This window comes from Pelodiscus sinensis, chromosome 32, assembly GCF_049634645.1.
Source record: "Pelodiscus sinensis isolate JC-2024 chromosome 32, ASM4963464v1, whole genome shotgun sequence".
Lineage (NCBI taxonomy): Eukaryota > Metazoa > Chordata > Testudines > Trionychidae > Pelodiscus > Pelodiscus sinensis.
Genome location: NC_134742.1, coordinates 5633579 through 5660758, shown reverse-complemented (window position 1 = coordinate 5660758; position 27180 = coordinate 5633579). Strand labels below are relative to the sequence as shown.

The window sequence follows — 27180 nt, the reverse complement described above, 5'->3', positions numbered from 1 at the left end:
CCTGAGATCTGAAGGTTAAGAAACTTTTGCACTTCCACCAAGAAGATGCTGGTGAGAGGAGCAGGTTTAAAACGAATACAAGAAAGTTCTTCTTAACATAGCACATAGTCACCCTGTGGAACTCCTTGCCAGAGGAGGCTGTGAAGGCTAGGACTATAACAGAGTTTAAAGAGATGCTAGATAAATTCATGGAGGTTAGGTCCATAAAAGACTATTAGCCAGGGAATAGAAATGGTGTCCCTGGCCTCTGTTTGTCAGAGGCTGGAGAAGGATGGCACGAGACAAATGGCTTGATCACAGTCTTTGGTCCACCCCCTCTGGTGCACCTAGTGCTGGCCACTGTCGGCAGACAGGATACTGGGCTAGATGGACCTTTGGTCTGACCCAGTACGGCCGTTCTTATGTGTCCCTGAAGAGGGACGGGAAAGGAGGATGGGAACGGAGTGGAAGGGGATGAAGCATCCTTGCCTCACCGTGTCCAGAACTTAACAGTCCGTTGTAATATGCAACTAGACATGATGGAAGGGGAAAAGGTAAAGGACTTTTGGTCTGAGCCTGGTGCACAAGACAATAGCATTGCCAAGGGCAGGGCCTGGATGCCCAAAGGCAAGGAGCCCGCTGTGCGGGGAGCACTCCCTGGGCCAGGTGGCATGCCCAGCCTCCATCTGGCCACAATGTCCAGTCCTTGGTCCTGATCCTGGGGCAGGCCCTGCAGTCTGGCCCCCATATAACCACAGGAAGGTCTAGCGGCAGCTTCTGTCTTCTACAACGTGGGTTGGAGATGAGGCCATGATTCGGCTGTGGCAATCCTGGTCCAGCCCCTCGTCTTGCCAGGTGCAGCTCAACCTCACCCAGGTAAGGTAATCTGGCCCCAGGACTCCCCCACCTCCAGCACCCACCCTGCCCTGCCTCCTGCACCTCCCACACATCCCAACCTGCTGCCCAGAGCTCCCCATACACCCCAACCCTGACTCCTGCCAGGCGCAGCAGCAACAAAAATGCTATTACATAAAGTCTGTGAATACAATGTTTCATTTAGTGTTCTGTCAAGTAGCAATAACATTAGGTTGTATATTTTCAGTCTGCAAAAGGGCATTCTTACACGGCTCTTTGTTGACCAGTTGTTCTGAATTTTGGTGGAGTTTGGCTCTTTGGTTTGAAAAGGTTGCTGACCCCTGCCCTAGAGGGAATGAACAGAAAAGGGAATCAGCAAGTGGGCCCACCCCGTCACCCGACCCAGCGTTATGGCATATGGGAAATTTTATTTTTATACATTTTCTCTTCTGTGCTTTTACCCTAGAAAAACGCATCAGCTGAGGAATGGCTCTGATAGCTTATAAGTGCTGGCCTATCCTTAGTTCAGAGCAGAAGCAAAATGCAGGCACTGGTTTGCAGAAGGGCTGGCTTGTGGGGACAACACAGTGCACAGAAGGGAGATGTGAAGCCTTAAATGCCAGGTCAGCTGGGAGTGGAAGAGGCCCCCTGCACGAAGTGATAGAGCAGCGAGAGACCCAAGCCCTGACAAAGGTGGGATACAGAGGCACTTCCTCTGAAACTGAGACATCTGCCCTAGAGAAGGCTCTCAGACCCCAGCATCAGGGAGATTCAAAGCTAGGACCAGGCAAAATTCTGGAGGCAGAGTAATAAACACAGAACAAGGCTGCAGCACGAAGGGGACATGAAGGGGGACCAGATCCAGGCTGTGTCATATCTGGTCTCCAATTCCACTCAGTTCCCAAGTCCCTTTCTAAAACATGCACCTCTAGCTATGTAGAGGCATCGGGTTTGCTGCAGAGCCATTTCCTCAGCCTACTGCAGCTGGAGCTGCTGATTGTGAGGTCTTCATTTAGGTAGGTGCAGTCGGCTCCTCCTTGTATTTCAAACCTGCAAGCCAGAGGCAGTAGGAGTTAGATTCAGCATGTGCCAGGCAGAGACCAGGACAGACACCCAGATGAGGGATGGGAGCTGCTGCACTCATAGCCGCTCAGGATCCCTGCTCCCTGTGCCAGCCCAGACCCCACTCCTGGCAGGGGGGGAAGCAGCCAGTGAGGCATTTCCATCAACTCGGACCCAATGCAGAAAAAGAAACAGACTCACCGACGGTCGAACTTGGTGCCATTGACCCATCTCCAGACCCCACCTGCGTCCTTCTGGAGGCCAATCCAGTGGTCCAGTCTGCCTGGGTAGGGCAGCAGGGAAGCCTTTCAAATACAAGCAAAGTTGTCAGCTGAGTTAGACCCTGGCTCTGTGCTGCCCCCACCTCCCAGGGAGTCCAGGGCAGCCAGGGATTTCTAGAGACATCAACCTTTCTAATTGAGTGAAGAGATCAGATCCGTGTTAACCCTTCACTCTCCCTGGGGCTGTAGCATCTACTGGATAAAGCAGGGATTGAGCAACAAGATTGACCAGCAGGGCCCATCTCAGGGCACAGGAGGGCCAGGGGAGAGGAACTGTGGCAGGTGGGAAGGGGGCACAGAGCAGGTCCCATTTTCAGCTGGATTCTCCTTCTCCATCCATAGGGAACCTGGAGACTGGGGCTCAGCTGAGGAGGGAGGTTCACACCCCTGCAGGCGCCAGGCAGCGACTGGAACTGACTGAGGGGGCCCAGCCCTGTTCAGGGGGAGTCTCCCACCAAGGCTCTGAGCAGGTGCAAGGTTGGGGAGGCTGGGGCCATAGGCTCTTCCCTACAGTGGCTGGGCCCACCCTGACTCCAGCCCGGCCTGTGCTGCCGGCGATCACTGGGCTCGGCACAAAGCGTCCGTGCTGCTCACCAGCTCCTGCAGATTCTCAATCCCAGTCAGGGAGGCAGCGTGTGAGGAGCAGTTGTTCTGGCTTTCGGTCCAGTCCCTTTCAGCCTTAGAAAAATAGTAACATTTCCCTTCGCTCCTGAACCAGCCGTCGGGGCACCCAGGGGCAGCAGCGGGGCAGGGAGGCGGCTGCCTAGATTTTTCCACTTAAAAAATAAAAAGAGAGAAAGTGAGAGACAGAGAGGAGATGGACAAGGCAGAAAACACCCAGATAGGAGACTGATGCTTCCCTCATGTCTCCATGGGGAACGAGCAGGAAGAGAAGTGCAGGAACGGCCAGACTGGAACAGACTGATGGGCTACACGGCTGCTCTCTGCGAGCCGCCACCAGCGATTTCAGAGGGAGGCAAGACACCCCCTAGTGGGCAGTGGTGGCAATACCTGCCCCAGGGAACATCCCCCCCAAAGTGGGAAGGTTTCTATTCCTTCCAGTCGTACCCTGATCCAGAGAGAGTGACCTACCCGGAGGGGCAGGAGAGAACGGCTGATTCATCCCCCTTTATAGAGGACACAGGGTCTCCTCTGGATGGTCTCATGAGCCACATCAAGGTCCAGTCCCATTATGAATCCTGCTGAGCTCTAGGACTCAGGACTCTCCTGTGCCAGCGAGTTCCCAAGGCTGCTAGTTACATATTCAATGCAGCCATAATTCAGTCAATTCCACAAAATGGCCACTAGAGGGGATCAGACCCCAAAAAGGGGGTTTGACCTGCTGCACTTGCTGCTGCTGGTCTTGTTCCCAAAGACCATGTGAGTCTGAAATCTACTAGAATTCCTTGAAGGGGCCAACAAGCATGCGGGGAAGGAGGGTCCAGTGCATGCAGTGTGCTTACACTTCCAGAAAGCCTTTGACAAGGTCCCTGTGACTGGGTCACCCTGGGGGTGGGGTGGCCTAGTGGATGGGTCTGTGGATTAGGCAGCAGAGAAAGGCTGCAGGACTTTGCTGCTGGTGCCCCAGGCCTAGGAACTCTGACCTACTATACTAGGATAGTCCTTAAGCTCAGGGCTTGGCCCCAAGAGTCCAGGTTCCTCCCTTAGTTAAGGTTCTAGCAGGGTCTCCCCTTTGTCCCATGGGGTGAGGTTGGAGGCTGACTTTCTCCTGTGGCTGGCCAAGTGAACAGGCTTGGGTTTGTGTCCTGCAGTCTGCAGAACCAAACTCCTGTTTCCTTGCTGGTCAGCCGCTAAACGAGCCAGGCTCCTTCATTATCTTCCCTCCAGACCTGGCATTGGCTACAGATAAAGTGGGGTGGGACTAGCTGAGCCAAAAGGTCCTGTTTCATCCCTGCGATGCCAGGCCCTCCTCTTTTCACTCCCTCACATTCCCTTATCCAAGGCATAAAGTCATGACAAGTATGGAGAAAGTGATTAAGGAAATACTATTTACTTGTTCTCATAACAAAAGAACTAGGGGTCATTTAATAAAATTAATAGTTAGCAGGTTTAAAACAAACCAAAGAAAATATTTCTTCATGCAGTGCACAGTCAACCTGTGGAACTCCTTGCCAGAGTTATATAGATTGGCAAAAGCCAATATAACAGGATTCAAAAAGGAACTAGCTAAGTTCACGGAGGTTAGGTCCATCAATGTCTCTTAGCCAGGATGGGCAGGGTTGGTGTCCCTAGCCTCTGGCAGAAGTCTGGAAAGTATAATGAGATGGATCAATTCACTCTATTCACTCCTTTTGAAACATTTGGCATTGGCACTATTGGAATACTGCCTTCGTTCTGTCCCAATATGGCTGTTTTTAGTTGATTTAGGCTTTTTCTCCAGCTAAAGGAAACTCCTGGTGGAATTCTGCATCACTGCAGGCCTTCAGAAATCTTGATGAGGTAGCAAAGGAAAACCTCAAGAGTGGTCATGTGCACATGCTGCTGGGAAGGGGACACATCATTCCATGCCAGTCCACACATGTGTAGAGAGAATCCCCAAATACAGAAAGTAGCAACAGAAGGGGCTGGGATCTGAAACAGAGCGACTGTCTTGTGTTCACTGCCCTGTGTGACTGGGATCCAGGAAATCCAGATAAAATTCCAAGCCATGTCCGAATCCCTGCCTGACCCTTGGGTCTGGATACAGGCAGGGACAGAGGCATGTGATGTCCTAATGATTTCCTAGACAAGTAAAATTTCAGCATTGCAAGATGCCCCATGCAATGAATGGGGAGAGAGAGGTGCCTACAAATGGGACCCACAACAGCCAGAAGGTTAGACAGCGGCTGCCCAAGCCAGCCAACAGGAGACAGCGACCAGGGATGTGCCCTGCACCTCGTCCCTCTTGCAACTCAGCACCTAAGCCCTGGCTGCAGGGAGGAGCAGCCCTGCTAGTCTCCTGCAGCAGAAATCCTGCCCTAGACACAGGCACCCATGTCAGCTCTTGGGAGAAGTTGACACCTAACTCCCCTGGAAATGGCTGGGGGGGAGGGGAGGAGAAAGGGCAATCTTCGAGATGACCTGTAACCCCTCGGTAGGGCTCCCAGCTGGATGTGGGAGACCCTGCTCAGTCCCCGATCCCTGGTGAGCAGGGATCTGAGAGCGGGGGGCTCCTACCACTCGGGATACTAGATCAGAGGGTTCTAGTAAGTCATTGTGGAATTAAATAACTGAAGTGGAACAACTTCCACAGGCAATATTGAGGATTCTTCCCCTGCCTCCCCCCAGAGCTCAGTGGCTGGGCCCTCCCCTGGGAGGTGGGGAATCCCTGCTCAGACCCTCTCTCACCTCATGCAGAGGGGACTGGAACCAGGGTGTCTCACACCCCAGGTGAGGGCCCTAACCACTGAGTCAGGGTTAAGAGGGGAGGTCTCATTGTCCCCCCACCTATTTCACAGAGGCTGGCATCCTAAGCACATTTGCCAGATCCTGCCCTACGGCTACCACAGGCAAGGCCAAGCAGCAGCACAAGCCCAGAGACAGACACAGAAGCACCGAGGGAATGTCTATGGCAAAACTGTCATCCCCAGGGGGGCTCAGGCGTCCCAGGGCTCAGCAGTGGCCATACAGGGGTTTGGTGGATCACAGGGTGCCTGAAATTGGGACGTGGGTGTCTTGGTGCCTTTTCTGCAAAGAGGCCTCAGTGCCTGTGCCCACCACATAAAGGGGAGCCGCCTCACAGAACTGTGAGGAGAAATCTGCTTGAGTCTGTGATGCCCTCAGCTCAGACAGTGATCGGGCAGGAGGGGACACGGAACTAAAAGGAAGCCAGAGACATTCCTGGAGGATGGCTCCTAGGAGGATGGACAGGAATGGGGTCCCCACCTCTGTTGGTCAGAAGCTGGGAACAGGCGACAGAGAAGGGATCACCTGATGAATCCCTGTTTCTGTTCACTCCCTTTATGCACCTGGCCTTGGCCACTGTTGGCAGACAAGCCACCGGGCTACATGGACCTTGGGTCTGGCCCAGTCTGGGCTTCGTATGAAAGACCCTAGAGCGACTCTGAGAGCCCAGGAGCAGACACCAGGGCGCTGTGAGCAGCAAAGGCAGAAAGCTCCACACCCAGAGACTGAATGTTCAGGGGGTGGGAACTTACCTCCCAGAGCTGCTGCTAAAGCAACGACGACGACCACCAGAGCCAAGATTACGGCTGCAAGGACAGCTGGACGTTTCCATAGCGCAGGTTTAGCCTGATCACCTGGAAAATAAAACCCATCAGTGAGACCAGAACGGCTGCCGTCAGGCTCTAATCTGAAGGGAGGAGGATCAAGGAGCTAGAAAACTCTGACAAGAGACTGGCAGGCGAGGGAGAGTTCACCATGGAGGGCAGGGGAATGAGCTGGGGCAGCACAAACAGTCTGTGCAATAACACAAGGAACAGAAAAGGCAGCTGGGAGCGTTTGCTGGTGAAGGTTTGGGCAGCCCCTGCTCACCCCCTGGTGGCCGGTTGTAGCGCTCTGGGTGACCTCTCCTCAGTTTCCTCTTGCTGTAACAGTTGTTACCAGATTTGTCCCTTAATTTTAAGCATGCTCATTTTTTATGGTTACACTTCGGGGGAGGGGGTGATAATTCTATTCACATGTTGCAGGTATTCTCAGAAGGAGTGATGCCTCTCCCTGCTGCCAGTTCCCTCCCAATGGGACTGTCCCCCCGGCTACGTCTAGACAATGCTGATCTATCAGAATAAAGTATGCAAATTGTGCAAAAATTTGTGGGCCAAATTTAGGAAAATCCTTGTCTTTCTGAAGAGCCCTTCTTCCTCATAGAACGAGGCATACAGGGCTTCTTAAAAGGCACGTCTGCTGTTCCACAAAAAAAAAAGGGGGGGGGAGGAGAAAAGCAGATGCATTCCCAGGACACCATGCATTTTTTCCGTGACACTGGCTACAACTACTCAAGAGAGAGAGCTTGGAGTCATTGTGGATTGTTCTCTGAAAACATCCATTCAGTGTGCAGTGACAGACAAAAAAGCAAACAGGATGTTAGGAATAATTTAAAAAAGGATAGGGAATAAGACAGAATGTCTTACTGCCTCTCTCTATATATTCAGTTACATAATATATTGAATATTCCAAACAGAGGTGGTCACTTCATCTAAAAAAAAGATATACTGGCTTCGGAAAAGGTTCAGAAACGGGCAACAAAAATGATGAGGGGTTTGGAATGGGTCCCATATGAAGAGAGATTAAAAAGACTTGGACTTTTCAGCTTAGAAAAGAGGGGAGGTCCATAAAATCATGACTGGTGTGGAAAAAATGAATAAGGAAAAGTTATTTACTTGTTCCCATGATACAGGAGCTATGGGTCACCAAACGAAACTAACAGGTAGCACATTTAAAACAAACAAAATGAAGTGGCTCTTCATTCAGCACACAGTCAACCTGTGGAACTCCTTGCCAGAGGATGTTGTGAAGATTAAGACTTTAACAGGATTCAAAAAAGAGCTAAATAGATTCATGGAGGTTAGGGCCATAAATGGCTATTAGCCAGGATGGGAAGGAATGGTGTCCCTAGCCTGTTTGTCTGGAAATGGAGAAGAGGAGAGGGATCACATGATGATTACCATGATGAATACCATACTATTGTGTTTCCTCCCTCTGTGGTATCTGGTATTCGCCACTATCAGCAGACAGGATACTGGGCTACATGGACCTTTGGTCTGAACCAGTATGGCCGTTCTTATGTTCTTACTTGTGCACCACTGGAGCTGCACGTGCTACAGCAGCCATGCTAGAGAGAAGCTGCACATAACAAGCTGAGTCCATAGAAGAAATACGGCCCCTGCTGCACCAGGGAACGGGGGGAAGAAGGCAGTTACACCCACCACTATAAGTCAGAATCTCGACATCTCTCCTTTGCCAGTCCCTAGGCAGGGAAGCTCCAGTTACCTGGTTTTCCTTCACTCTTCAAATCTCCTGAGGCATTAAGAGGCTGCGCAGAGGGGCCCGTTTCCTCTCCCTCCCTCATCTCTCTTCTCAGAGAAGCAGCGCTGGCTGCTGGACTTTCATCAAGTAGGTAGCTGCACAAAACAGCCTCTCACAGCCATGGCAGGGTCAGTTCTCGTAGGCAACAGTCCATGGCTTTGGCTCCTCTCCTGGCTGACCTAGAATGAGAAATGAGTCAGGGCAGCCGAAGGGTCAGTTGGTTTGTTTGTGGTGTCCCATCCCCCCAGGGTAGATAAACATAAATTATTTTTTAAAATGACAAAATACTAAATGTCTCATTTAAAAGTAACAGCTACAGTTGCTCCTCATCACAAACGTGCCAGGCCTATAGTCTCGTTCTGGCTTCTGGAATGTTCTGTATGTTCAGATTTCTGTTTCCCAGCAGACTAAAGTAACATGTGCAAAGAGACACGAGCTGGATTGGACTGTTCTGTGTTTACGTGATGGTGAATCAGGGCTAAGCATGGCAGAAGAGTTAATTAAGACAAGGATTGTCAGACCGTGATTAATTGAATAGTCGTGTAACTGCACAAAATATTGTAGGTTACACAACTATTATAGAGTCCACAGTGGCAGGGCCAGCAGCTTCCCCAAGCTCCCCATGGACAGGATGTGTGCCAGCATCCCATGCTCTAATAGAGGTAGCAGTGTGGTAGGGGGAGGTAGCAACATGGAGCCAGGGCTGGCTCCCCACATCGCCAGCTTCTGCCTCCCCACCCTCTCCACTGTCTATGTAAAGGCAGCAAGGGGTGAGGGCAGACGGGTCCATGGAGCCAGTATGCATGCAGAGCCAGGTTAAAAGCTGGCTCCCCATGTGTATTTGGTCCCACCTGTCCTCTGAACAACCCAAGCTGCTGCCTCTCTATCAGAGGGAGCACCATAGGTTGGGGAAGGCTATCTGCGGGTCTCGGGCTCACGCCCTCCACTGCTTGCTGCCTCTGATACAGAGGTAACAAGGAGTGGGGGAAGTGGGGGTGTGTTTAGTTGACAGGATTATTGCTTAATCATGCAGTCGTCTACATGTTGACATCCCTAGTGCTGGGTTGCAAACTAACATGTTTCAATGATCAGATTTGTGCCATCATATATATAGTAGCCCAGTGTCTTAGAGTTTGTAACGCTGAAATGCTGGTTGTTCCCTCTGGGGGGGCGCTGTTGCCTGAAATTCTGGCTGTTCCCTCGGGGGGGGGGGGGGGGGGCTGTTGCCTGAAATGCTAGCTGTTCACTCTGGGTAGCCCGTGCTGCATGGAGAGTGCGGGGCCCAAACAGACACTTGCACTGCTTGCTCCCCCGTGGCAGCCCAGGTGAGCGGCACAGAAGTCAGCTGAGTGCCACGGTGGGAGGCAAAGGGGGGCGGGGCGGTGATATGCGGTCTGACAGCGGCTCCAGGCCCCGCCCCCTGGCCATGAACATCATCGCCTTGCCCCCCTTCGCCTCCTGCCGTGGCGCTCGGCTGACTTCTGTGCGGCTTAGCCAGGCCGACGCATGGGAGCAAGTGGCACAAGCGACCATTTGGGCTCCGCGCCCCCCATGAAGCACAGGGGCTCTCAGTCCCCCGAGTGAGAGGCAGGACGGGGAGGAGAAGAGAAAGAAAGAGACAGAGAGAGAGGCAGGAGATGGAGGAGAGCTGGGGGGGGGGGGGAGGAGGCAGTAGAAGGAGGAGAGAGAGAGAGAGAGAGGGAGAGAGAGAGAGACCGGAGACTCAGGAGAAAAAACCGACGTGGAGGAGAGACCTCAAAATCCCGTCTTATGACGGGCGAATTGCCTAGTTGTTTAAGAAACATTAAGAAATATCATTGGGATACTTGATTTAAATCAATTATTTTTGTTGGTGATTTAAATGCTGGGATTTCAATCAGTCCAGTTGCATCCCCTGTGAAAAGAACCAAGAGTGACCCGGCAGTTTGTCTCCCTCCAACCATTCTAGTCCATTCCTGCACAAACCAATGCTGATGGCCTATCACACATGCACATATGCTAAATGCCTGCCTGAAGAAGGGAGGTCAGGACTCCAAAGGGGATTTTACCCAAATGTATGAACTTGCTTTTACTGAGGATAGCTCAGTAGGCTGTGGCTCCTGTCTCGATTAAAGAGACAGAGGTTGTGTGGAGGGCAACAGTGAGTCCCTGGGGCTAACACTAGTACAAGATCCACAGGAAATAGCTGGAGCTTTGCCACACACCCCCACTGCTCAGAACAAACCCCAAAGCTAAGAACAGCGCAGTAATGCTCACTGATTAACCACTCACGTCCAGAATTGTACAGAACCTATTATCGATAGATTTGGGTGAACATGCCCACATCCGTTGCACAGAGAATGACATTAAGGCACAGGCAATAACCAACCCCCTGCCATGTCCACAGAGTCACTCAGGCGGTAGCAGCTGTAGGAACAGACTCCAGGCATCCGGACTCAGCCCTGTGGTTTAACGGTTACACAGCTCTCTCCCACAGCTGGGTTTCAACTGTGTGCCCTAGACAACCTCCCCTCTTCTAGTCACAAAGTGGAACAGTAACTCACTTATAACACAGACTAGATAGTGGTTAACAGCAACTGTTGTTGGACAAGTCCAGTTATTTGCTCCCCAAATGCGGTTGGGCCCTTCATCCCTTCACCTGGAGTAGGGTGGTGAAACACTAGTCGACCCACACCTAGTTGCTTCTATCAGGAAGAGGCATCAAGAGTGGGGGGAAGAGGACGGGATACTTCAAAGCGGCAGCTCCGCATAGAGCCCACGGACAGCGGGGGAAGTCCTCGGCTGACCCATGGCTCCATGCAGTACTGCCGCCTTGAAATGATACAGGAAGCCCTGCACTAGCTGAGAACTCCCCAGCTGGCCCCAGGCATCCCTCAGTGTTTCAAAGAGGCAGCACCACATGGAACTTAGGGTAACTTAGCTAACCTGGGCTCCCTGCACCACAGCTACTTTGAAATGCTGCAGGTACCCCCATATAGCGTTTCAAAACAGCAGCGCTGCATGGAGCCCTGGGTCGGCGGGGCAGTCTCCAGTTGACCCTGGGCTCCATGTGGCGCTACTGCTTTGAAACGCCACAGGGAGCACTGGGCCAGTGAAGGACTCAATCAGACCCCTGATGGTCCCCCTGTTCCCTGCATCACTTTCGCTTTTGAAGTGTAGCAACAGCGCTGGGACAAGGCACCCTTATCGACTATTCAGTTAGTTTATTGATAAAAATTTAAAATCCCTACCTGGAGAGAATGGGGGGAAATCCTGCTCCTGCCCACTTATCTCCCCACTTCGTCTCCGGGGAAATTATATTTCAAAGTGATTCCCTTCTCCAAAAAGGTAAATGCTTCCAGAGGGAGGGGATGCAGAGAAAGGATGTTTCTGCCACTAGGAAAAAAGGTGATTAAGAAAGAACTACAAGTTTAGGGAGACTCCACTCCAGTAAACAGCTTTCAGTGTGTGCGTGTGTTGGGAGGAAGCTTTTCCACTGAGATTTGGACTGTTCGGACACAGCTTCTGTTCAAGTAAAAAGATGAGAGCTCAAAACCACTGTAAAGTGACATGGGTCACCTAAGCACTGCTGCAATAGAGATCATGAGGTTTCTAAATTTCCTGCTGGAAAATTCTCACATCCTGTTACCAGCTGTGATTTTAGGATAGTTGGGGTTTTCCAAAGCCCAGCTCCTTAGGCAGTGCTTTTTTTGTAAGAAAAAGAGTGCCAGTACTCCAGGCTCAAAGTTGCTGAGCAAATAAAAATGGGGCATGTCCCAAGCTGCGTGTCCCAAGGGCCTTGCGTCGGGAGCCAGGCCGCCCCAGGAAAATGCCAATAAATGAATCTTATTTAAGTAAGGCATGATAGGAAAATAGGTGCTGGTATGCCATCCCAGGGCAAACAGTTAGGAAAGAATCTCAGTATTCATTTTTTTTTTAATTATTAAAGAACATTTCCAGCCTTTGTGGATACAGAGAAAAGTTTGAAAATGTGACCTCGTTCCATTCCAGAGACTGAGAAACCAGAAGATGAAGAGGGGAACTCCGATTTTTAAATCTCATTTTTTGAGTCCTCACTCAGTTAAGAATGCTTAACATTAACAACACAGAGAGTGACAACTCAGATCCTTTGTGGAGCGGGCAGGGGGAAGCCTGTAGCACACTCACTAGAGGACCAGGTTACAAATGCTCCCAGGTTTAAGGACTCAGGCTCTAGTTCAGTTTTCTGCCTCCCCTGTGCTCTGCCAGAGGGAATTAAGGTTTAGGTGCCTCTGTCTGGTGCTGATCTCATCTGTGGAATTCAGTTCAGACACAAGGGGTGGGAGGAACCTGCAGCCAGAGGGGCAGATAAGGGAGCTGAGAGATCTGTGCACCTGCCTGTCACCACTAGGGATGTTAATCGACAGTCTAGTCAACTCGTCGCTTCCCTCTCCCCTTGCTGCCTCTATCAGCTAGAGGCAGCAAGAGGGGGGAGGGGAAAGAGGGGCGTACTTCAAAACTGCAGCTGGGGAGTCCCCATCTGACTCTGGGCTTCATGTAGCCCTGCCACTTTGAAACCGTTGTGGCATTTCAAAGGGGCAGCTCTACCCTTTCGACTATCCGATTAGTCAATTACACGATCCTTTACATCCTTACTCACCACCATAACCCAGCTGTGTTCATGCAGCTGGCTGTCCTGCTACCACAGTGGCCTCTACCCGGCCCAGGTAGTACTGCAGCCCTTCTCAGGCTCAACATGTTTCAACTAAAGAAACTCCACCCCGCCCGAATGCGGGTTGCATGACTGTGCTGTGGGAAGGGAAATGGTTTGGGGGAAACCACAGATCAACCGCAGAGGTTCTTAATGACTTCTTTGTTTTGATTTTCACCAAGTTAGATTGGGGCGGGCAATAATTTTTGCCCACGGGACACTTCAAAAATATTTGAAGTGGCCCTGGGCTACCCTGTTAGGGGTGGGGCCTAAATGGGAAGGGGAGGGGCTACCCACTCCCAGACCATGATTGGTCTAAGGCGAGGGAGCCCTTTGGCCCCCTTCCCACTGGACACCCAGGCCCTGGAAGAGGCTTGGCACGCTCCTCCAGCCCCAGTCCAATCAGGGCCAGGGGGCAGTGGAGCATGGGAAGCCTCCTCCAGCCCTGCAAGGAGCCCGTGTCACTATGAAGCGCTGCAGGCTCTTCGCAGGGTGGAGGAAGCTTCACAGAGCTCCCTTGCCCCCAGGCCCTGATTGGCTGGGGGCGGGGGAGGCAAGAGCATGCAAAGCGTGCTCCACTCTCCCCACTGCCCTGTGAGCAGGGCACACACAGCAGGACAGGAGGGGGCTTTGCACGCTCCTCTGCCTCCAGGCCAATTAGGGCTTGGGGCAGGGGAATGTGCAAAGCCTTGTCCACTCTGCCCCGCCCTGTAAGCAGTGCGCAGTGGGGGAGAGCAAAGAAGGCTTCAGGCACTGCCCCACACCAGGCCTTAATTGCCCTGGGAGCAGGGGGGCAGCCGTGCCTCCGCAGGCCGGATCCACCTGCTTTGCAGATCTGGCTCACGGAGTCTCTTTTGCCCACCCCTGAGTTAGACGAAGGGACGCCTAACATAATGAAAGCCCAGCAGAAATGGGGGCAGGCTTAGAAGTTCATAGAATCATAGAACCATAGAGCTGGAATAAGAATAAGTTAAAATAAAAAAAACCAAAAAGTTAAAAATTACTTAGAAAAGTTGATGACTTCGAGTCACCAAGGCCTGATGAAATGCAGCCTAGAATAGTCAAGCAGCTCACAGAGGAGGTATCCGAGCCGTTTGCTCTCATCTTTGAAAAATCATGCAAGTGAGGAGAATTTCCAGCAGACTGGAAAAGGGCATACATAGTGCCCAGCTATAAAATAGGAAATAACAACCTAGGAAATGACAGACACCTGTCAGGGATGATCTACACGGTGCTTGGCCACGCCCGTGAGGACAGGGGACTGGACTAGATCACCTCTGAAGGGCCCTTCCAGTTCTAGTTCTAGGATTTTATCATCCTAGCAGCCATGTTGCCCTGTTGCGTTAGTCACTGGCTAACCCTGAGCTCACTTTGCTCTGAGCAGCCACAGGGAAGCGAGTTCATCAGTGTTCGCCCAGCTCGGAGCCCACCCCACCACAGGGTGAGGCGGCTCGGGCTGAGCCGGGAACCTTGAGAACCGCCCTCCTCCCCCAGCTCCAGCCCCAGACCTTGGGGAATGGGATGTAAGGGGGTAATCACCCTGGCTCCGCCTCTGGCCAGAGCTGGGCTCCAGAAACCCCAAATACCCGCTCCTCCACTTGCTCGGTCCCTCTGGGCTTCCAGCCTCGCCACAGGTAGCAGTGTGGTAGGGGGAGGTAGCAACATGGAGCCAGGGCTGGCTCCCCACATCGCCAGCTTCTGCCTCCCCACCCTCTCCACTGTCTATGTAAAGGCAGCAAGGGGTGAGGGCAGACGGGTCCATGGAGCCAGTATGCATGCAGAGCCAGGTTAAAAGCTGGCTCCCCATGTGTATTTGGTCCCACCTGTCCTCTGAACAACCCAAGCTGCTGCCTCTCTATCAGAGGGAGCACCATAGGTTGGGGAAGGCTATCTGCTGGTCTCGGGCTCACGCCCTCCACTGCTTGCTGCCTCTGATACAGAGGTAACAAGGAGTGGGGGAAGTGGGGATGTGTTTAGTTGACAGGATTATTGCTTAATCATGCAGTCGTCTACATGTTGACATCCCTAGTGCTGGGTTGCAAACTAACATGTTTCAATGATCAGATTTGCGCCATCATATATATAGTAGCCCAGTGTCTTAGAGTTTGTAACGCTGCAATGCTGGTTGTTCCCTCTGGGGGGCACTGTTGCCTGAAATTCTGGCTGTTCCCTGGGGGGGGGGGGGGGGCGCTGTTGCCTGAAATGCTAGTTGTTCACTCAGGGTAGCCCGTGCTGCATGGGGAGTGCGGGGCCCAAACAGACACTTGCGCTGCTTGCTCCCCCGCGGCAGCCCGGGTGAGCGGCACAGAAGTCAGCTGAGTGCCACGGTGGGAGGCAAAGGGGGGCGGGGTGGTGATGTGCTGTCTGACAGCGGCTCCAGGCCCCGCCCCCTGGCCATGAATATTATTGCCCTGCCCCCCTTCGCCTCCTGCCGTGGCGCTCGGCTGACTTCTGTGCGGCTTAGCCAGGCCGACGCATGGGAGCAAGTGGCACAAGCAACCATTTGGGCTCCGCGCCCCCCATGAAGCACAGGGAGTGTGGAGCCCAAACGGCCATTTGGGCTCTGCAGTCCCCTGAGTGAGAGGCAGGACGGGGAGGAGAAGAGAAAGAGGCAGGAGGTGGAGGAGAGCTGGGGGGGGGGGGCAGGAGGAGGCAGTAGAAGGAGGAGAGAGAGAGAGAGAGAGAGAGAGAGAGAGAGAGACAGACCCCGGAGGCTCAGGAGAAAAGACCGACGTGGAGGAGAGACCTCAAAATCCCGTCTTATGACGAGCGAATTGCCTAGTTGTTTAAGAAACATCAAGAAATATCATTGGGATACTTGATTTAAATCAATTATTTTTGTTGGTGATTTAAATGCTGGGATTTCAATCAGTCCAGTTGCATCCCCAGTGAAAAGAACCAAGAGTGACCCGGCAGTTTGTCTCCCTCCAACCATTCTAGTCCATTCCTGCACAAACCAATGCTGATGGCCTATCACACATGCACATATGCTAAATGCCTGCCTGAAGAAGGGAGGTCAGGACTCCAAAGGGGATTTTACCCAAATGTATGAACTTGCTTTTACTGAGGATAGCTCAGTAGGCTGTGGCTCCTGTCTCGATTAAAGAGACAGAGGCTGTGTGGAGGGCTACAGTGAGTCCCTGGGGCTAACACTAGTACAAGATCCACAGGAAATAGCTGGAGCTTTGCCACACACCCCCACTGCTCAGAACAAACCCCAAAGCTAAGAACAGCGCAGTAATGCTCACTGATTAACCACTCACGTCCAGAATTGTACAGAACCTATTATCGATAGATTTGGGTGAGCATGCCCACATCCGTTGCACAGAGAATGACATTAAGGCACAGGCAATAACCAACCCCCTGCCATGTCCACAGAGTCACTCAGGCGGTAGCAGCTGTAGGAACAGACTCCAGGCATCCGGACTCAGCCCTGTGGTTTAACGGTTACACAGCTCTCTCCCACAGCTGGGTTTCAACTGTGTGCCCTAGACAACCTCCCCTCTTCTAGTCACAAAGTGGAACAGTAACTCACTTATAACACAGACTAGATAGTGGTTAACAGCAACTGTTGTTGGACAAGTCCAGTTATTTGCTCCCCAAATGCGGTTGGGCCCTTCATCCCTTCACCTGGAGTAGGGTGGTGAAACACTAGTCGACCCACACCTAGTTGCTTCTATCAGGAAGAGGCATCAAGAGTGGGGGGAAAAGGACGGGATACTTCAAAGCGGCAGCTCCGCATAGAGCCCACGGACAGCGGGGGAAGTCCTCGGCTGACCCATGGCTCCATGCAGTACTGCCGCCTTGAAATGATACAGGAAGCCCTGCACTAGCTGAGAACTCCCCAGCTGGCCCCAGGCATCCCTCAGTGTTTCAAAGAGGCAGCACCACATGGAACTTAGGGTAACTTAGCTAACCTGGGCTCCCTGCACCACAGCTACTTTGAAATGCTGCAGGTACCCCCATATAGCGTTTCAAAACAGCAGCGCTGCATGGAGCCCTGGGTCGGCGGGGCAGTCTCCAGTTGACCCTGGGCTCCATGTGGCGCTACTGCTTTGAAACGCCACAGGGAGCACTGGGCCAGTGAAGGACTCAATCAGACCCCTGATGGTCCCCCTGTTCCCTGCATCACTTTCGCCTTTGAAGTGTAGCAACAGCGCTGGGACAAGGCACCCTTATCGACTATTCAATTAGTTTATTGATAAAAATTTAAAATCCCTACCTGGAGAGAATGGGGGGAAATCCTGCTCCTGCCCACTTATCTCCCCACTTCGTCTCCGGGGAAATTGTATTTCAAAGTGATTCCCTTCTCCAAAAAGGTAAATGCTTCCAGAGGGAGGGGATGCAGAGACAGGATGTTTCTGCCACTAGGAAAAAAGGTGATTAAGAAAGAACTACAAGTTTAGGGAGCCTCCACTCCAGTAAACAGCTTTCAGTGTGTGAGTGTGTTGGGGGGAAGCTGTTCCACTGAGATTTGGACTGTTCGGACACAGCTTCTGTTCAAGGAAAAAGATGAGAGCTCAAAACCACTGTAAAGTGACATGGGTCACCTAAGCACTGCTGCAATAGAGATCATGAGGTTTCTAAATTTCCTGCTGGGAAATTCTCACACCCTGTTACCAGCTGTGATTTTAGGATAGGTGAGGTTTTCCAAAGCCCAGCTCCTTAGACAGTGCTTTTTTTGTAAGAAAAAGAGTGCCAGTACTCCAGGCTCAAAGTTGCTGAGCAAATAAAAATGGGGCATGTCCCAAGCTGCGTGTCCCAAGGGCCTTGCGTCGGGAGCCAGGCCGCCCCAGGAAAATGCCAATAAATGAATCTTATTTAAGTAAGGCATGATAGGAAAATAGGTGCTGGTATGCCATCCCAGGGCAAACAGTTAGGAAAGAATCGCAGTTTTCATTTTTTTTTTAAATTATTAAAGAACATTTCCAGCCTTTGTGGATACAGAGAAAAGTTTGAAAATGTGACCTGGTTCCATTCCAGAGACTGAGAAACCAGAAGATGAAGAGGGGAACTCTGATTTTTAAATCTCATTTTTTGAGTCCTCACTCAGTTAAGAATGCTTAAAATTACAACACAGAGAGTGACAACTCAGATCCTTTGTGGAGCGGGCAGGGGGAAGCCTGTAGCACACTCACTAGAGGACCAGGTTACAAATGCTCCCAGGTTTAAGGACTCAGGCTCTAGTTCAGTTCTCTGCCTCCCCTGTGCTCTGCCAGAGGGAATTAAGGTTTAGGTGCCTCTGTCTGGTGCTGATCTCATCTGTGGAATTCAGTTCAGACACAAGGGGTGGGAGGAACCTGCAGCCAGAGGGGCAGATAAGGGAGCTGAGAGATCTGTGCACCTGCCTGTCACCACTAGGGATGTTAATCGACAGTCTAGTCAACTCGTCGTTTCCCTCTCCCCTTGCTGCCTCTATCAGCTAGAGGCAGCAAGAGGGGGGAGGGGAAAGAGGGGTGTACTTCAAAACTGCAGCTGGGGAGTCCCCATCTGACTCTGGGCTTCACGCAGCCCTGCCACTTTGAAACCCTTGTGGCATTTCAAAGGGGCAGCTCTACCCTTTCGACTATCCGATTAGTCAATTACATGATCCTTTACATCCTTACTCACCACCATAACCCAGCTGTGTTCATGCAGCTGACTGTCCTGCCACCACAGTGGCCTCTACCCGGCCCAGGTAGTACTGCAGCCCTTCTCAGGCTCAACATGTTTCAACTAAAGAAACTCCACCCCGCCCGAATGCGGGTTGCATGACTGTGCTGTGGGAAGGGAAATGGTTTGGGGGAAACCACAGATCAACCGCAGAGGTTCTTAATGACTTCTTTTGTTTTGATTTTCACCAAGTTAGATTGGGGCGGGCAATAATTTTTGCCCACGGGACACTTCAAAAATATTTGAAGTGGCCCTGGGCTACCCTGTTAGGGGTGGGGCCTAAATGGGAAGGGGAGGGGCTACCCACTCCCAGACCATGATTTTCCCCCTTCCCACTAGACACCCAGGCCCTGGAAGAGGCTTGGCACGCTCCCCCAGCCCCAGTCCAATCAGGGCCAGAGGGCAGTGGAGCATGGGAAGCCTCCTCCAGCCCTGCAAGGAGCCCGTGTCACTATGAAGCGCTGCAGGCTCTTCGCAGGGTGGAGGAAGCTTCACACAGCTCCCTCGCCCCCGGGCCCTGATTGGCTGCGGGGGGGGGGGGGGGGGAGGCAAGAGCATGCAAAGCGTGCTCCACTCTCCCCACTGCCCTGTGAGCAGGGCACACACAGCAGGACAGGAGGAGGCTTTGCATGCTCCTCTGCCTCCAGGCCAATTAGGGCTTGGGGCAGGGGAATGTGCAAAGCCTTGTCCACTCTGCCCCGCCCTGTAAGCAGTGCGCAGTGGGGGAGAGCGGAGAAGGCTTCAGGCACTGCCCCACACCAGGCCTTAATTGCCCTGGGAGCAGGGGGGCAGCCGTGCCTCCGCAGGCCGGATCCACCTGCTTTGCAGATCTGGCTCACGGAGTCTCTTTTGCCCACCCCTGAGTTAGACGAAGGGATGCCTAACATAAGGAAATCCAGCGGAAATGGGGGCAGGCTTAGAAGTTCATAGAATCATAGAACCATAGAGCTGGAATAAGAATAAGTTAAAATAAAAAAAAACAAAAAGTTAAAAATTACTTAGAAAAGTTGATGACTTCAAGTCACCAAGGCCTGATGAAATGCAGCCTAGAATAGTCAAGCAGCTCACAGAGGAGGTATCCGAGCCGTTTGCTCTCATCTTTGAAAAATCATGCAAGTGAGGAGAATTTCCAGCAGACTGGAAAAGGGCATATGTAGTGCCCAGCTATAAAAAAGGAAATAACAACCTAGGAAATGACAGACACCTGTCAGGGATGATCTACACGGTGCTTGGCCACGCCCGTGAGGACAGGGGACTGGACTAGATCACCTCTGAAGGGCCCTTCCAGTTCTAGTTCTAGGATTTTATCATCCTAGCAGCCATGTTGCCCTGTTGCGTTAGTCACTGGCTAACCCTGAGCTCACTTTGCTCTGAGCAGCCACAGGGAAGCGAGTTCATCAGTGTTCGCCCAGCTCGGAGCCCACCCCACCACAGGGTGAGGCGGCTCGGGCTGAGCCGGGAACCTTGAGAACCGCCCTCCTCCCCCAGCTCCAGCCCCAGACCTTGGGGAATGGGATGTAAGGGGGTAATCACCCTGGCTCCGCCTCTGGCCAGAGCTGGGCTCCGGACACCCCAAATACCCGCTCCTCCACTTGCTCGGTCCCTCTGGGCTTCCAGCCTCGCCACAGGCGGGAGCAGCCAGATGCGGGAAGTGCAGCAGCAGCGAAACAAGGCGCTGAATCCTGCTCGGCCCCGCCAGCTGGCCACTGAGGCAGGCAGGGACTGGGGCAGTTTTCCTATCCCCCTCCCTTGGTCTCCGGCGGCTTCTTACCTCAGCGCTCTGCGTGCGCCGGGATATGGCGAGAGGAATGGCTGCTCCGAGGAATAGGCTCCACCTCTTCCCGAGAGTAGTAACATGGAGAGGCGGGGGTGGGTGGGCTGTAGCGCTTAGAGATAACCAGTCCATGGCAGGTTCCGGCCAATCCATACACACACAACCCAGGTAACAGCGCCGGATTCCTCCGTGAAATCTGCCAAGAAATAACAGGGACAAAGCAGCTGAGGGGCGATCCCAGTTCACCCCACAAAGCGATAGGGCCAGAGGAGCCATTAGAAAAGGATTCACACTGCTCAGGCTGAAATTAATGCCCCCTTGACCCACTGAGGGCACTTTCATGACTTCGGGCTGTTTCTGTGGCCCGAGGGACAGGTATTTGCCATGTGACAGGTTGATCTGAATGAATTTCAGAGACCCCCTTAGTAGGGTTGCCAGATGGTTGAACCAAAAATACCGAACACCCCCTCACTCCCCCCAAAAAAGAGGGGGAAAATTCTGTTGAAGAAAACAAAGGGGGGGGGGCAAGAGACCAAAGTTGTTGAGCAAAAAACTTAGCTTCCCTGTGGAACCAGGTAAGCATGAGGTCTGGGAGGGGGGCGAGAAGGATGCCGGGCACGGCATTGCGTGTTTGTAGGTTGCCAGGTGTCCGGTATTTTTCCCTCCTGGCCAGGAAAAAAAATCAGAAAATACTGGACGTTTCAGGTGTCTGGTATTGTCTGAATGTTTTTACTGGACAGGAGGTGAAAGTACCGGACTGTCCGGGTCAATACCGGACACCTGGCAACCCTACCCATTTGGGAGAAGGTTGGGCTGGGACGGCAGAATCACCTGGACTCTGTGGAACTTTTGTTCCTCAACAAAACTGACCACAGGGAGAGGGGAGCAAAGAGCATCCTACCCGCTGCATTTGCGCAGAAAGCCTGCAGTGGAGACGTAGCCTTCGTGTCTCAGCCCACCAGCTGCCTATGCACCACAGCAGAACATCAGAATGGCCACACTGGGTCACACCACTGGTCCAGCCAGCCCAGTATCCTGTCCTGCGATACTGGCCAGAGCCAGATGCCCCAGAGGGAATGAACAGAACAGGGCATTTTATGAAGTGATGCTTCCCTGTCGTCATGGATGGACCTATCCTCTGTTAATTGATCTAAATCTTTTTGGAACCCAGTTGTTGATTTTACAACATCCTCTGCCAATGAGTCCCACAGGTTGACTATGCATTGTATAACGTACTTCATTCAGTTTATTTCACTTTCTCCACACCAGTCACGATTTTATAGACTTCTGTCATATGCCCTCTTACTCTTCTCTTTACTAAGCTTGACAATCCAAGTCTTTTTAATCTCACTCATATGGAGGCAGTTCCATATACTTAATCATTTTTGTTGCACTTCTTTGTACTTTTTCCAGTAGTAATAGCCCAGTATCCTGTCTGCTGACAGTGGCCAATATTAGATACTCTACAGAGAGAGAACACAACAGGTAATCCTCATGTGATCCCTCCCCTGTCTCCCATATCAAGAGAAACAGAGACTAGAGACACCATTCCTACCCATCCTGGCTAATAGCCATTGATTACCAAACCTCCATGAAACTATCTAGCTCTTTCTTGAATCCTGTTAAAGTCTTGATCTTTACAACATCCTCTGGAAAGGAGTTCCAAAGGTTGAAGAAAAGCTTCCTTTTGTTAATTTTAAACCTGCTGCCTATTAATTTCATTTGGTGACCCCTAGTTCTTATATTGAGGGAATAAGCAAATAGCTTTTCCTTATTCACGTTTTCCGCATCAATCGTGATTTTATAGAACTCTATCATATTCACCCTTAGTGTCCTCTTTTCTAAGTTGAAAAGTCCCAGACTTTTAATTTCTCTTCATCTGGGATCCATTCCAAACCCCTAATCATTTTGTTGCCCTTTATGAACCCTTTCCAATGCCAATATATTTTTTCTGAGATGAGGCAACCACATCTGTATGCAGGAGTCAACATGTGGGCATCCCATGGTTTTATATAGAGGCAAGAAGGTATTCTGTCTTCTTCTCTGTCCCTTTTTAATGATTCCTAACATTCTATGTACTTTTTTGACTTCCGCTACACACAATGACACCAAGATCTGTCTGAGTAGTTGTAGCCATATTAGTCCTCATCATAATGTATGTATAGTTGGGATTATTTTTTCCAATGTGCATTACTTTACGGCTGTGTCTACACTGGCAAGTTATTCCGGAAAATCAGCCGCTTTTCCGGAAAAACTTGCCAGCTGTCTACACTGGCCGCTTGAATTTCCGGAAGAGCACTGATGATCTAATATAAAATCATCAGTGCTTTTCCGGAAAAACTATGCTGCTCCCGTTTGGGCAAAAGTCTTTTTTCGGAAAACTGTCCTGGAAAAGGGCCAGCGTAGACAGCACAGTAGTGTTTTCCGCAAAAAAGCCCGATCGCGAAAATGACGATCGGGGCTTTTTTCCGGAAAAGCGCGTCTAGATTGGCCATCGACACTTTTCCGGAAAAAGTGCTTTTCTGGAAAAGCGTCCTGCCAATCTAGATGCGCTTTTCGGAAATACTTTTAATGGAAAACCTTTTCTGTTAAAAGCATTTTCGGAAAATCATGCCAGTGTAGACGTAGCCTACATGTATCTCATTCTTTTATACATATAGCTCAGATTATTTTTCCAAATATGTATTACTTTGTACTTCTCAACTTTTAAATTAACAAGAGAGGCATAATCTTTGTGAGAACAAGAGGGAAACTTTCCTGGCTGGGTGGGAGGTAGAGGCAGATCCCTTAGCAAGACACTTTGAGCAGCCAGACACCAGAGATCACATCTTGGGGCAGCACAAACCAGAGAAGCTTTGAAGGACAGTTTCATGAATGGCCAGTTTTGAGACTCATACACGTTGCTTTCAGTAAGTAGCGCCGTATTTCCTGTGTTTGCCTTTAATCCCCCATCCCACCTCTGCAGTACACTGAGGGGGACAGCGGGGAGCTGGTACATGTGGAAAGCCAGCTATCAAGTTGGATCCCCGCACGTATCATCTCCCATGGAGCCACCTCCCCTCCCCTGGCTGCTGCCACTGAAAGAGAGGCAACAGTGTGGAGGGAGGACAGGCAAGATCCTGGAGCAGGCCATGGCAGGCCTGCTCCGTGGGATGCCGAAGCAGCTTTGCCCATGGGGAGCTGTAGCAGCAAGAGCAGCACGGGATGGCAGGCGGGAGCTGGACTGCACAGCGAGTCAGTTTTTAAACTGGTTCCTCCTTCCACCCTATTTGGAGTGGCAGGGGACTCCCCAGGAATGGGCCTGGGCAGAAGAGCATAGAATGCTGGTCCCTCCCCCAGGAGGAGCATTTTAGTAACAGTGTAACTGCTAAAAGTTGTTGCGGCTACACGATTACTAAAATAAATCTAGGAAGAAGCCTTCTCCAGGCATGCAAGCCAGAGGCTCCATCACAGTTGTCAGGGAGGCAAAGATGGTCGCCTGCTGTCTCACCTGGAGAATCTCCTCTCCTGGCGATCCACGATCCTGTTGTGGGGCTCTGCCTGTGCCCACGAGGGAGTTCTTATAATTCATCTGCTCCTTGAATATAACCTCTCTTTCCATTTTTGCCTGAGGATCTGCACCATGCGGACACATGCTGGAGCTGGGAGAGTATACAGCGAGCTGGCTGCTGTTCCCACTGCAGTGAAAAGTGATGAGAGCAAACATTATAGGAAATGCATGGTATTAAACCCAGAGGTCTGCAACCCTTTTAAGCATGAGATCACTTCTTGAATTTAAGGGCAATCCAAGAGCTACCTCAAATATAATTACCCTTGCCCCACTTCCATTCCTCCCCTTTTCCTAGGCCCCACACATGCTCACTCCATCATCCCTCTCTTGCCCATCTCACTCATTTTCACCAGGCTGGGGCAGCGTGTTGGGGTGTTGGTTCTGGTCTTGGATTAAGGGACCTGGAGTGTCAGAGGGGCTCTGAGCTGCTGTTGGGGCAGGCAGTTGGGATTTAGGAAGGGTTCTAGGTACAGGTTCTGGGATGGCATTTGGTTGCAGGGGTGCTTGGGGCTGAGGCTTGGGATGGAGGAGGGGTTCATGACTGGGGACGAAGTTAGGGATGTGGGCTCCAGCTGGGCCTTGCTTACCTCAGGTGGCTCCGGGTGGGGTTGCAGTGGGGCTAAGGCAGGCTCACTTCTGTCCTGGCCCTGGCTCACTCCCTAAAGCAGCCAGCGAACTCCCTCCCAAGTCCTGTTGTGCTCCTTGCCCTGCTCGGTGGAGATAGGATACAGAGTGGGAGTAGGGTTGCCAGATGGTTTCAACAAAAATACCGGACACACTTGCCATGACATCACAATTGACATTCCATCTTAGTTAGAAAATACCCGACATTTCTATTTTCTCAATTTGTTTCCCAAACAGAAATCTCAAACCCTGGACTGTCCAGTTCAAAACTGGATATCTGGCAACCATAAGTGAGGGGGGGAGCACCCGACATCAGCACTCCTCTTCTCCCTCCCCTGCCCTGCCCAGAAAGCAGGAGGCTCCCCAGGGGAGGGGCAGTGCTAAGGCAAAGGGCAGGAGATTACCAGCAGTGCGGGGAGGAGCAGCTGAAGTGCTGGCACTTTATAGTCTCTTGGCCACACCAGTGAGGATCACCTGTCAGAGGCTCCAAGATCCACCAGTAAATCCCAATTTACTGGTTGGTGACCAGTGTGTTAAACTGAACCCTAATCTATTAAAAGGTCTCTATAAAGACAATGGAGATGAGTTCTGTGCAAGGCCAAATTTTTGCTTTAAAGCGAAAAAGACTCCGAGACTTATTAAGCAAAAAAATCGACTACACTATTACATACCTAGTCTTAGCAGCACAGCAGCCTCTGCCGGGCCCAGGAAGAACTTAAGCTCTTCTCAGGCAGAACGTGTTTGTGCTAAAGAAACTTCACTCTGCCCAGATATGGGCTGTGTGACTGTACAGTGAGCGGGAAACTCCCAGAGAAACCACAGACCCAACCAACCGCTGTGGCCATATTGCCCTCTTTGATGACTCTCTCCCTTTCTCTCTCTCTCTTTCTCTCTCTCACACACATATATATACTCACTGATTCAGTCCTTCTCTGTTATCTTGCCAGAGGGGGAAGCCAGCTGGGGATGGGAAGGGTGCCCCAAGATCTGCCAAGCCCAGTAAAGACAAGGACCCAGGCACTTTGTGTCTGTGTCTCACCTCCCTCCCTTCTCCCCCCTCTTCTTGCCCATGGGGATGAGCCAGCCCAGCCCCAAGATGAGCTTTTCCCATGGCAGTTCAATCCCTAACATTGTGTAGAGACAACCCCCCACAATTATGCTGGATTTCACATTCCCCTCCTCCCACACACACATGGGCATGGGGCGTGAGTCAGCTTCCCCCTCCAGTGAATCTCCCTCCTCTCTATGGTCTCTGTGGGGCTGGGTTGTTCTGGGCTCAGCCATATCTCGGTAGAGGCTGCTGGACCCTGGGGCAAGGTAAAGGGGCCGAGGGCAGGCAGCCCTCAGCATGGCCAGACCAGGGCACTGGGCCCACCTGAGCCCCTACAGCTGCACAGGGAGGTGCTGCTCTAGGCAGTGCAAACACACCTGGAGCTGCCTGCTGCTCTTTCTGTGGCAGCGATGGCTGGGAGCTCCGCTCACCACTGAAATGGCCGGACCTGGGGGCAACTATCTCCCTTGCCCTCCCTCCCCCCATCAGCAGGGCCTGCCCATCCCCTGTGGGCTGTACTGGGAAATACCCCAGCATTGGTCCCCGGCAGCCTCTTACCTCAGTGTCCCACGGGCTCCAGGATTCCGGGGAACAGAGCTTCTGACAGCGGCAGGACACAACATGAGGATGCAAATTCTGTGTAGTTCTGCCTTCCACCACCAATTGCCCCCAAGGTAATCAGGGAGGGGGCGGTTCTACACCCCCAGAAGAGCAGGGTGACAGCAGTCAGTCCTTAGCATTGCCTAGGTCGCCGTGCTCAATTCTCCCAGCTGTGGGCCACGGTGCAGCTCCAGAGCAAGGTCCCTGCCCCGGGATCAGCCAGCAGCCACCACCAGGTTCCCCAGAGCTGAAGCTGTGGCCACGGCAGGACCAGCAGGGGCAGGCCGCATATCAGACAAATATTAAAATACTAACCTTGTTTAGGCTATATAGAGGGAAAGTGGCAAGAGATAAGTCAAAGATCTTCTTTTGTAAGATTTCAGCTTTGTGGGTAGCAAAGGCAGCTGCATTTTCCTAAGACACTTCCTGTGTGAAGCAGAAAGAAAATACGTTGCTGGTTTCCTTTATGAAACTGGGTCTGTTTGAAATTGCAGCTAACCTGAGGCCTACTTTTGGAAACACCCTGTACAGCCACTGCTTCAGAGCCCACAGTTTGTGACTGTGATTGGTTAATACAAACATGCAAACCACAATGTTAATACGTTGTACTACATAGCAAGAGTTTACTTTCCCTTCTACACTAACATTAGAGGTAACCTGAAGAATCAAAAGGATTTGATTTTAATTTATTTAAAGGATTAGTTTTTAACTTTAAGATTATTCTGCTAAAAGCAATTTGCTTTTCCCACTTCCTCTTTTCTCCACAACAGTCAAATGCATCACTTCTCCTAGGAGTTTCTTTCTTTCTTTCTTTCTTTCTTTCTTTCTTTCTTTCTTTCTTTCTTTCTTTCTTTCTTTCTTTCTTTCTTTCTTTCTTTCTTTCTTTCTTTCTTTCTTTCTTTTTCACTGTGATCTGTTAGCAACTTTTGCTTCCTTCTGACTTAGAAATGATAAATTAAAAGCAGCGTCAGTCACCTCCAACTACTATTTCAAATGAGCTCAATTAATAGGTTACTAGCTGGTCTATTTAGTGTTATGCCTACATGTAGAAAAGAAATCCATTCACAGTGTGACAGACACCCCCTTCCCATGCTTAAT

General features: G+C 51.4%; 1 protein-coding gene across 5 annotated transcripts; it reads right to left on the bottom strand.

The window, feature by feature from the left end:
- Window positions 1-1014: 1014 nt before the first annotated feature.
- On the bottom strand, window positions 1015-26525 carry LOC106731373 (C-type lectin domain family 2 member B-like). 5 transcript variants are annotated; one of them, XM_075913451.1, is made up of 9 exons: window positions 26041-26525; window positions 24395-24514; window positions 23748-23934; window positions 20255-20453; window positions 8127-8341; window positions 6335-6436; window positions 2772-2953; window positions 2098-2201; window positions 1015-1884 (listed from the first exon to the last, which is right to left on the bottom strand). In XM_075913451.1, exons 5-9 carry the CDS (start codon window positions 8203-8205, stop codon window positions 1767-1769), a joined length of 585 nt encoding a protein of 194 aa, XP_075769566.1. In that variant the 5' UTR covers window positions 8206-8341; window positions 20255-20453; window positions 23748-23934; window positions 24395-24514; window positions 26041-26525; the 3' UTR covers window positions 1015-1766. The 5 variants fall into 5 exon arrangements, with proteins under 5 accessions (XP_075769566.1, XP_075769569.1, XP_075769565.1 ...); XM_075913454.1 differs by lacking the exon at window positions 26041-26525 and having other exon boundaries at window positions 1015-1180; window positions 24395-25296; XM_075913450.1 differs by lacking the exon at window positions 26041-26525 and having other exon boundaries at window positions 24395-25280.
- Window positions 26526-27180: the final 655 nt, after the last annotated feature.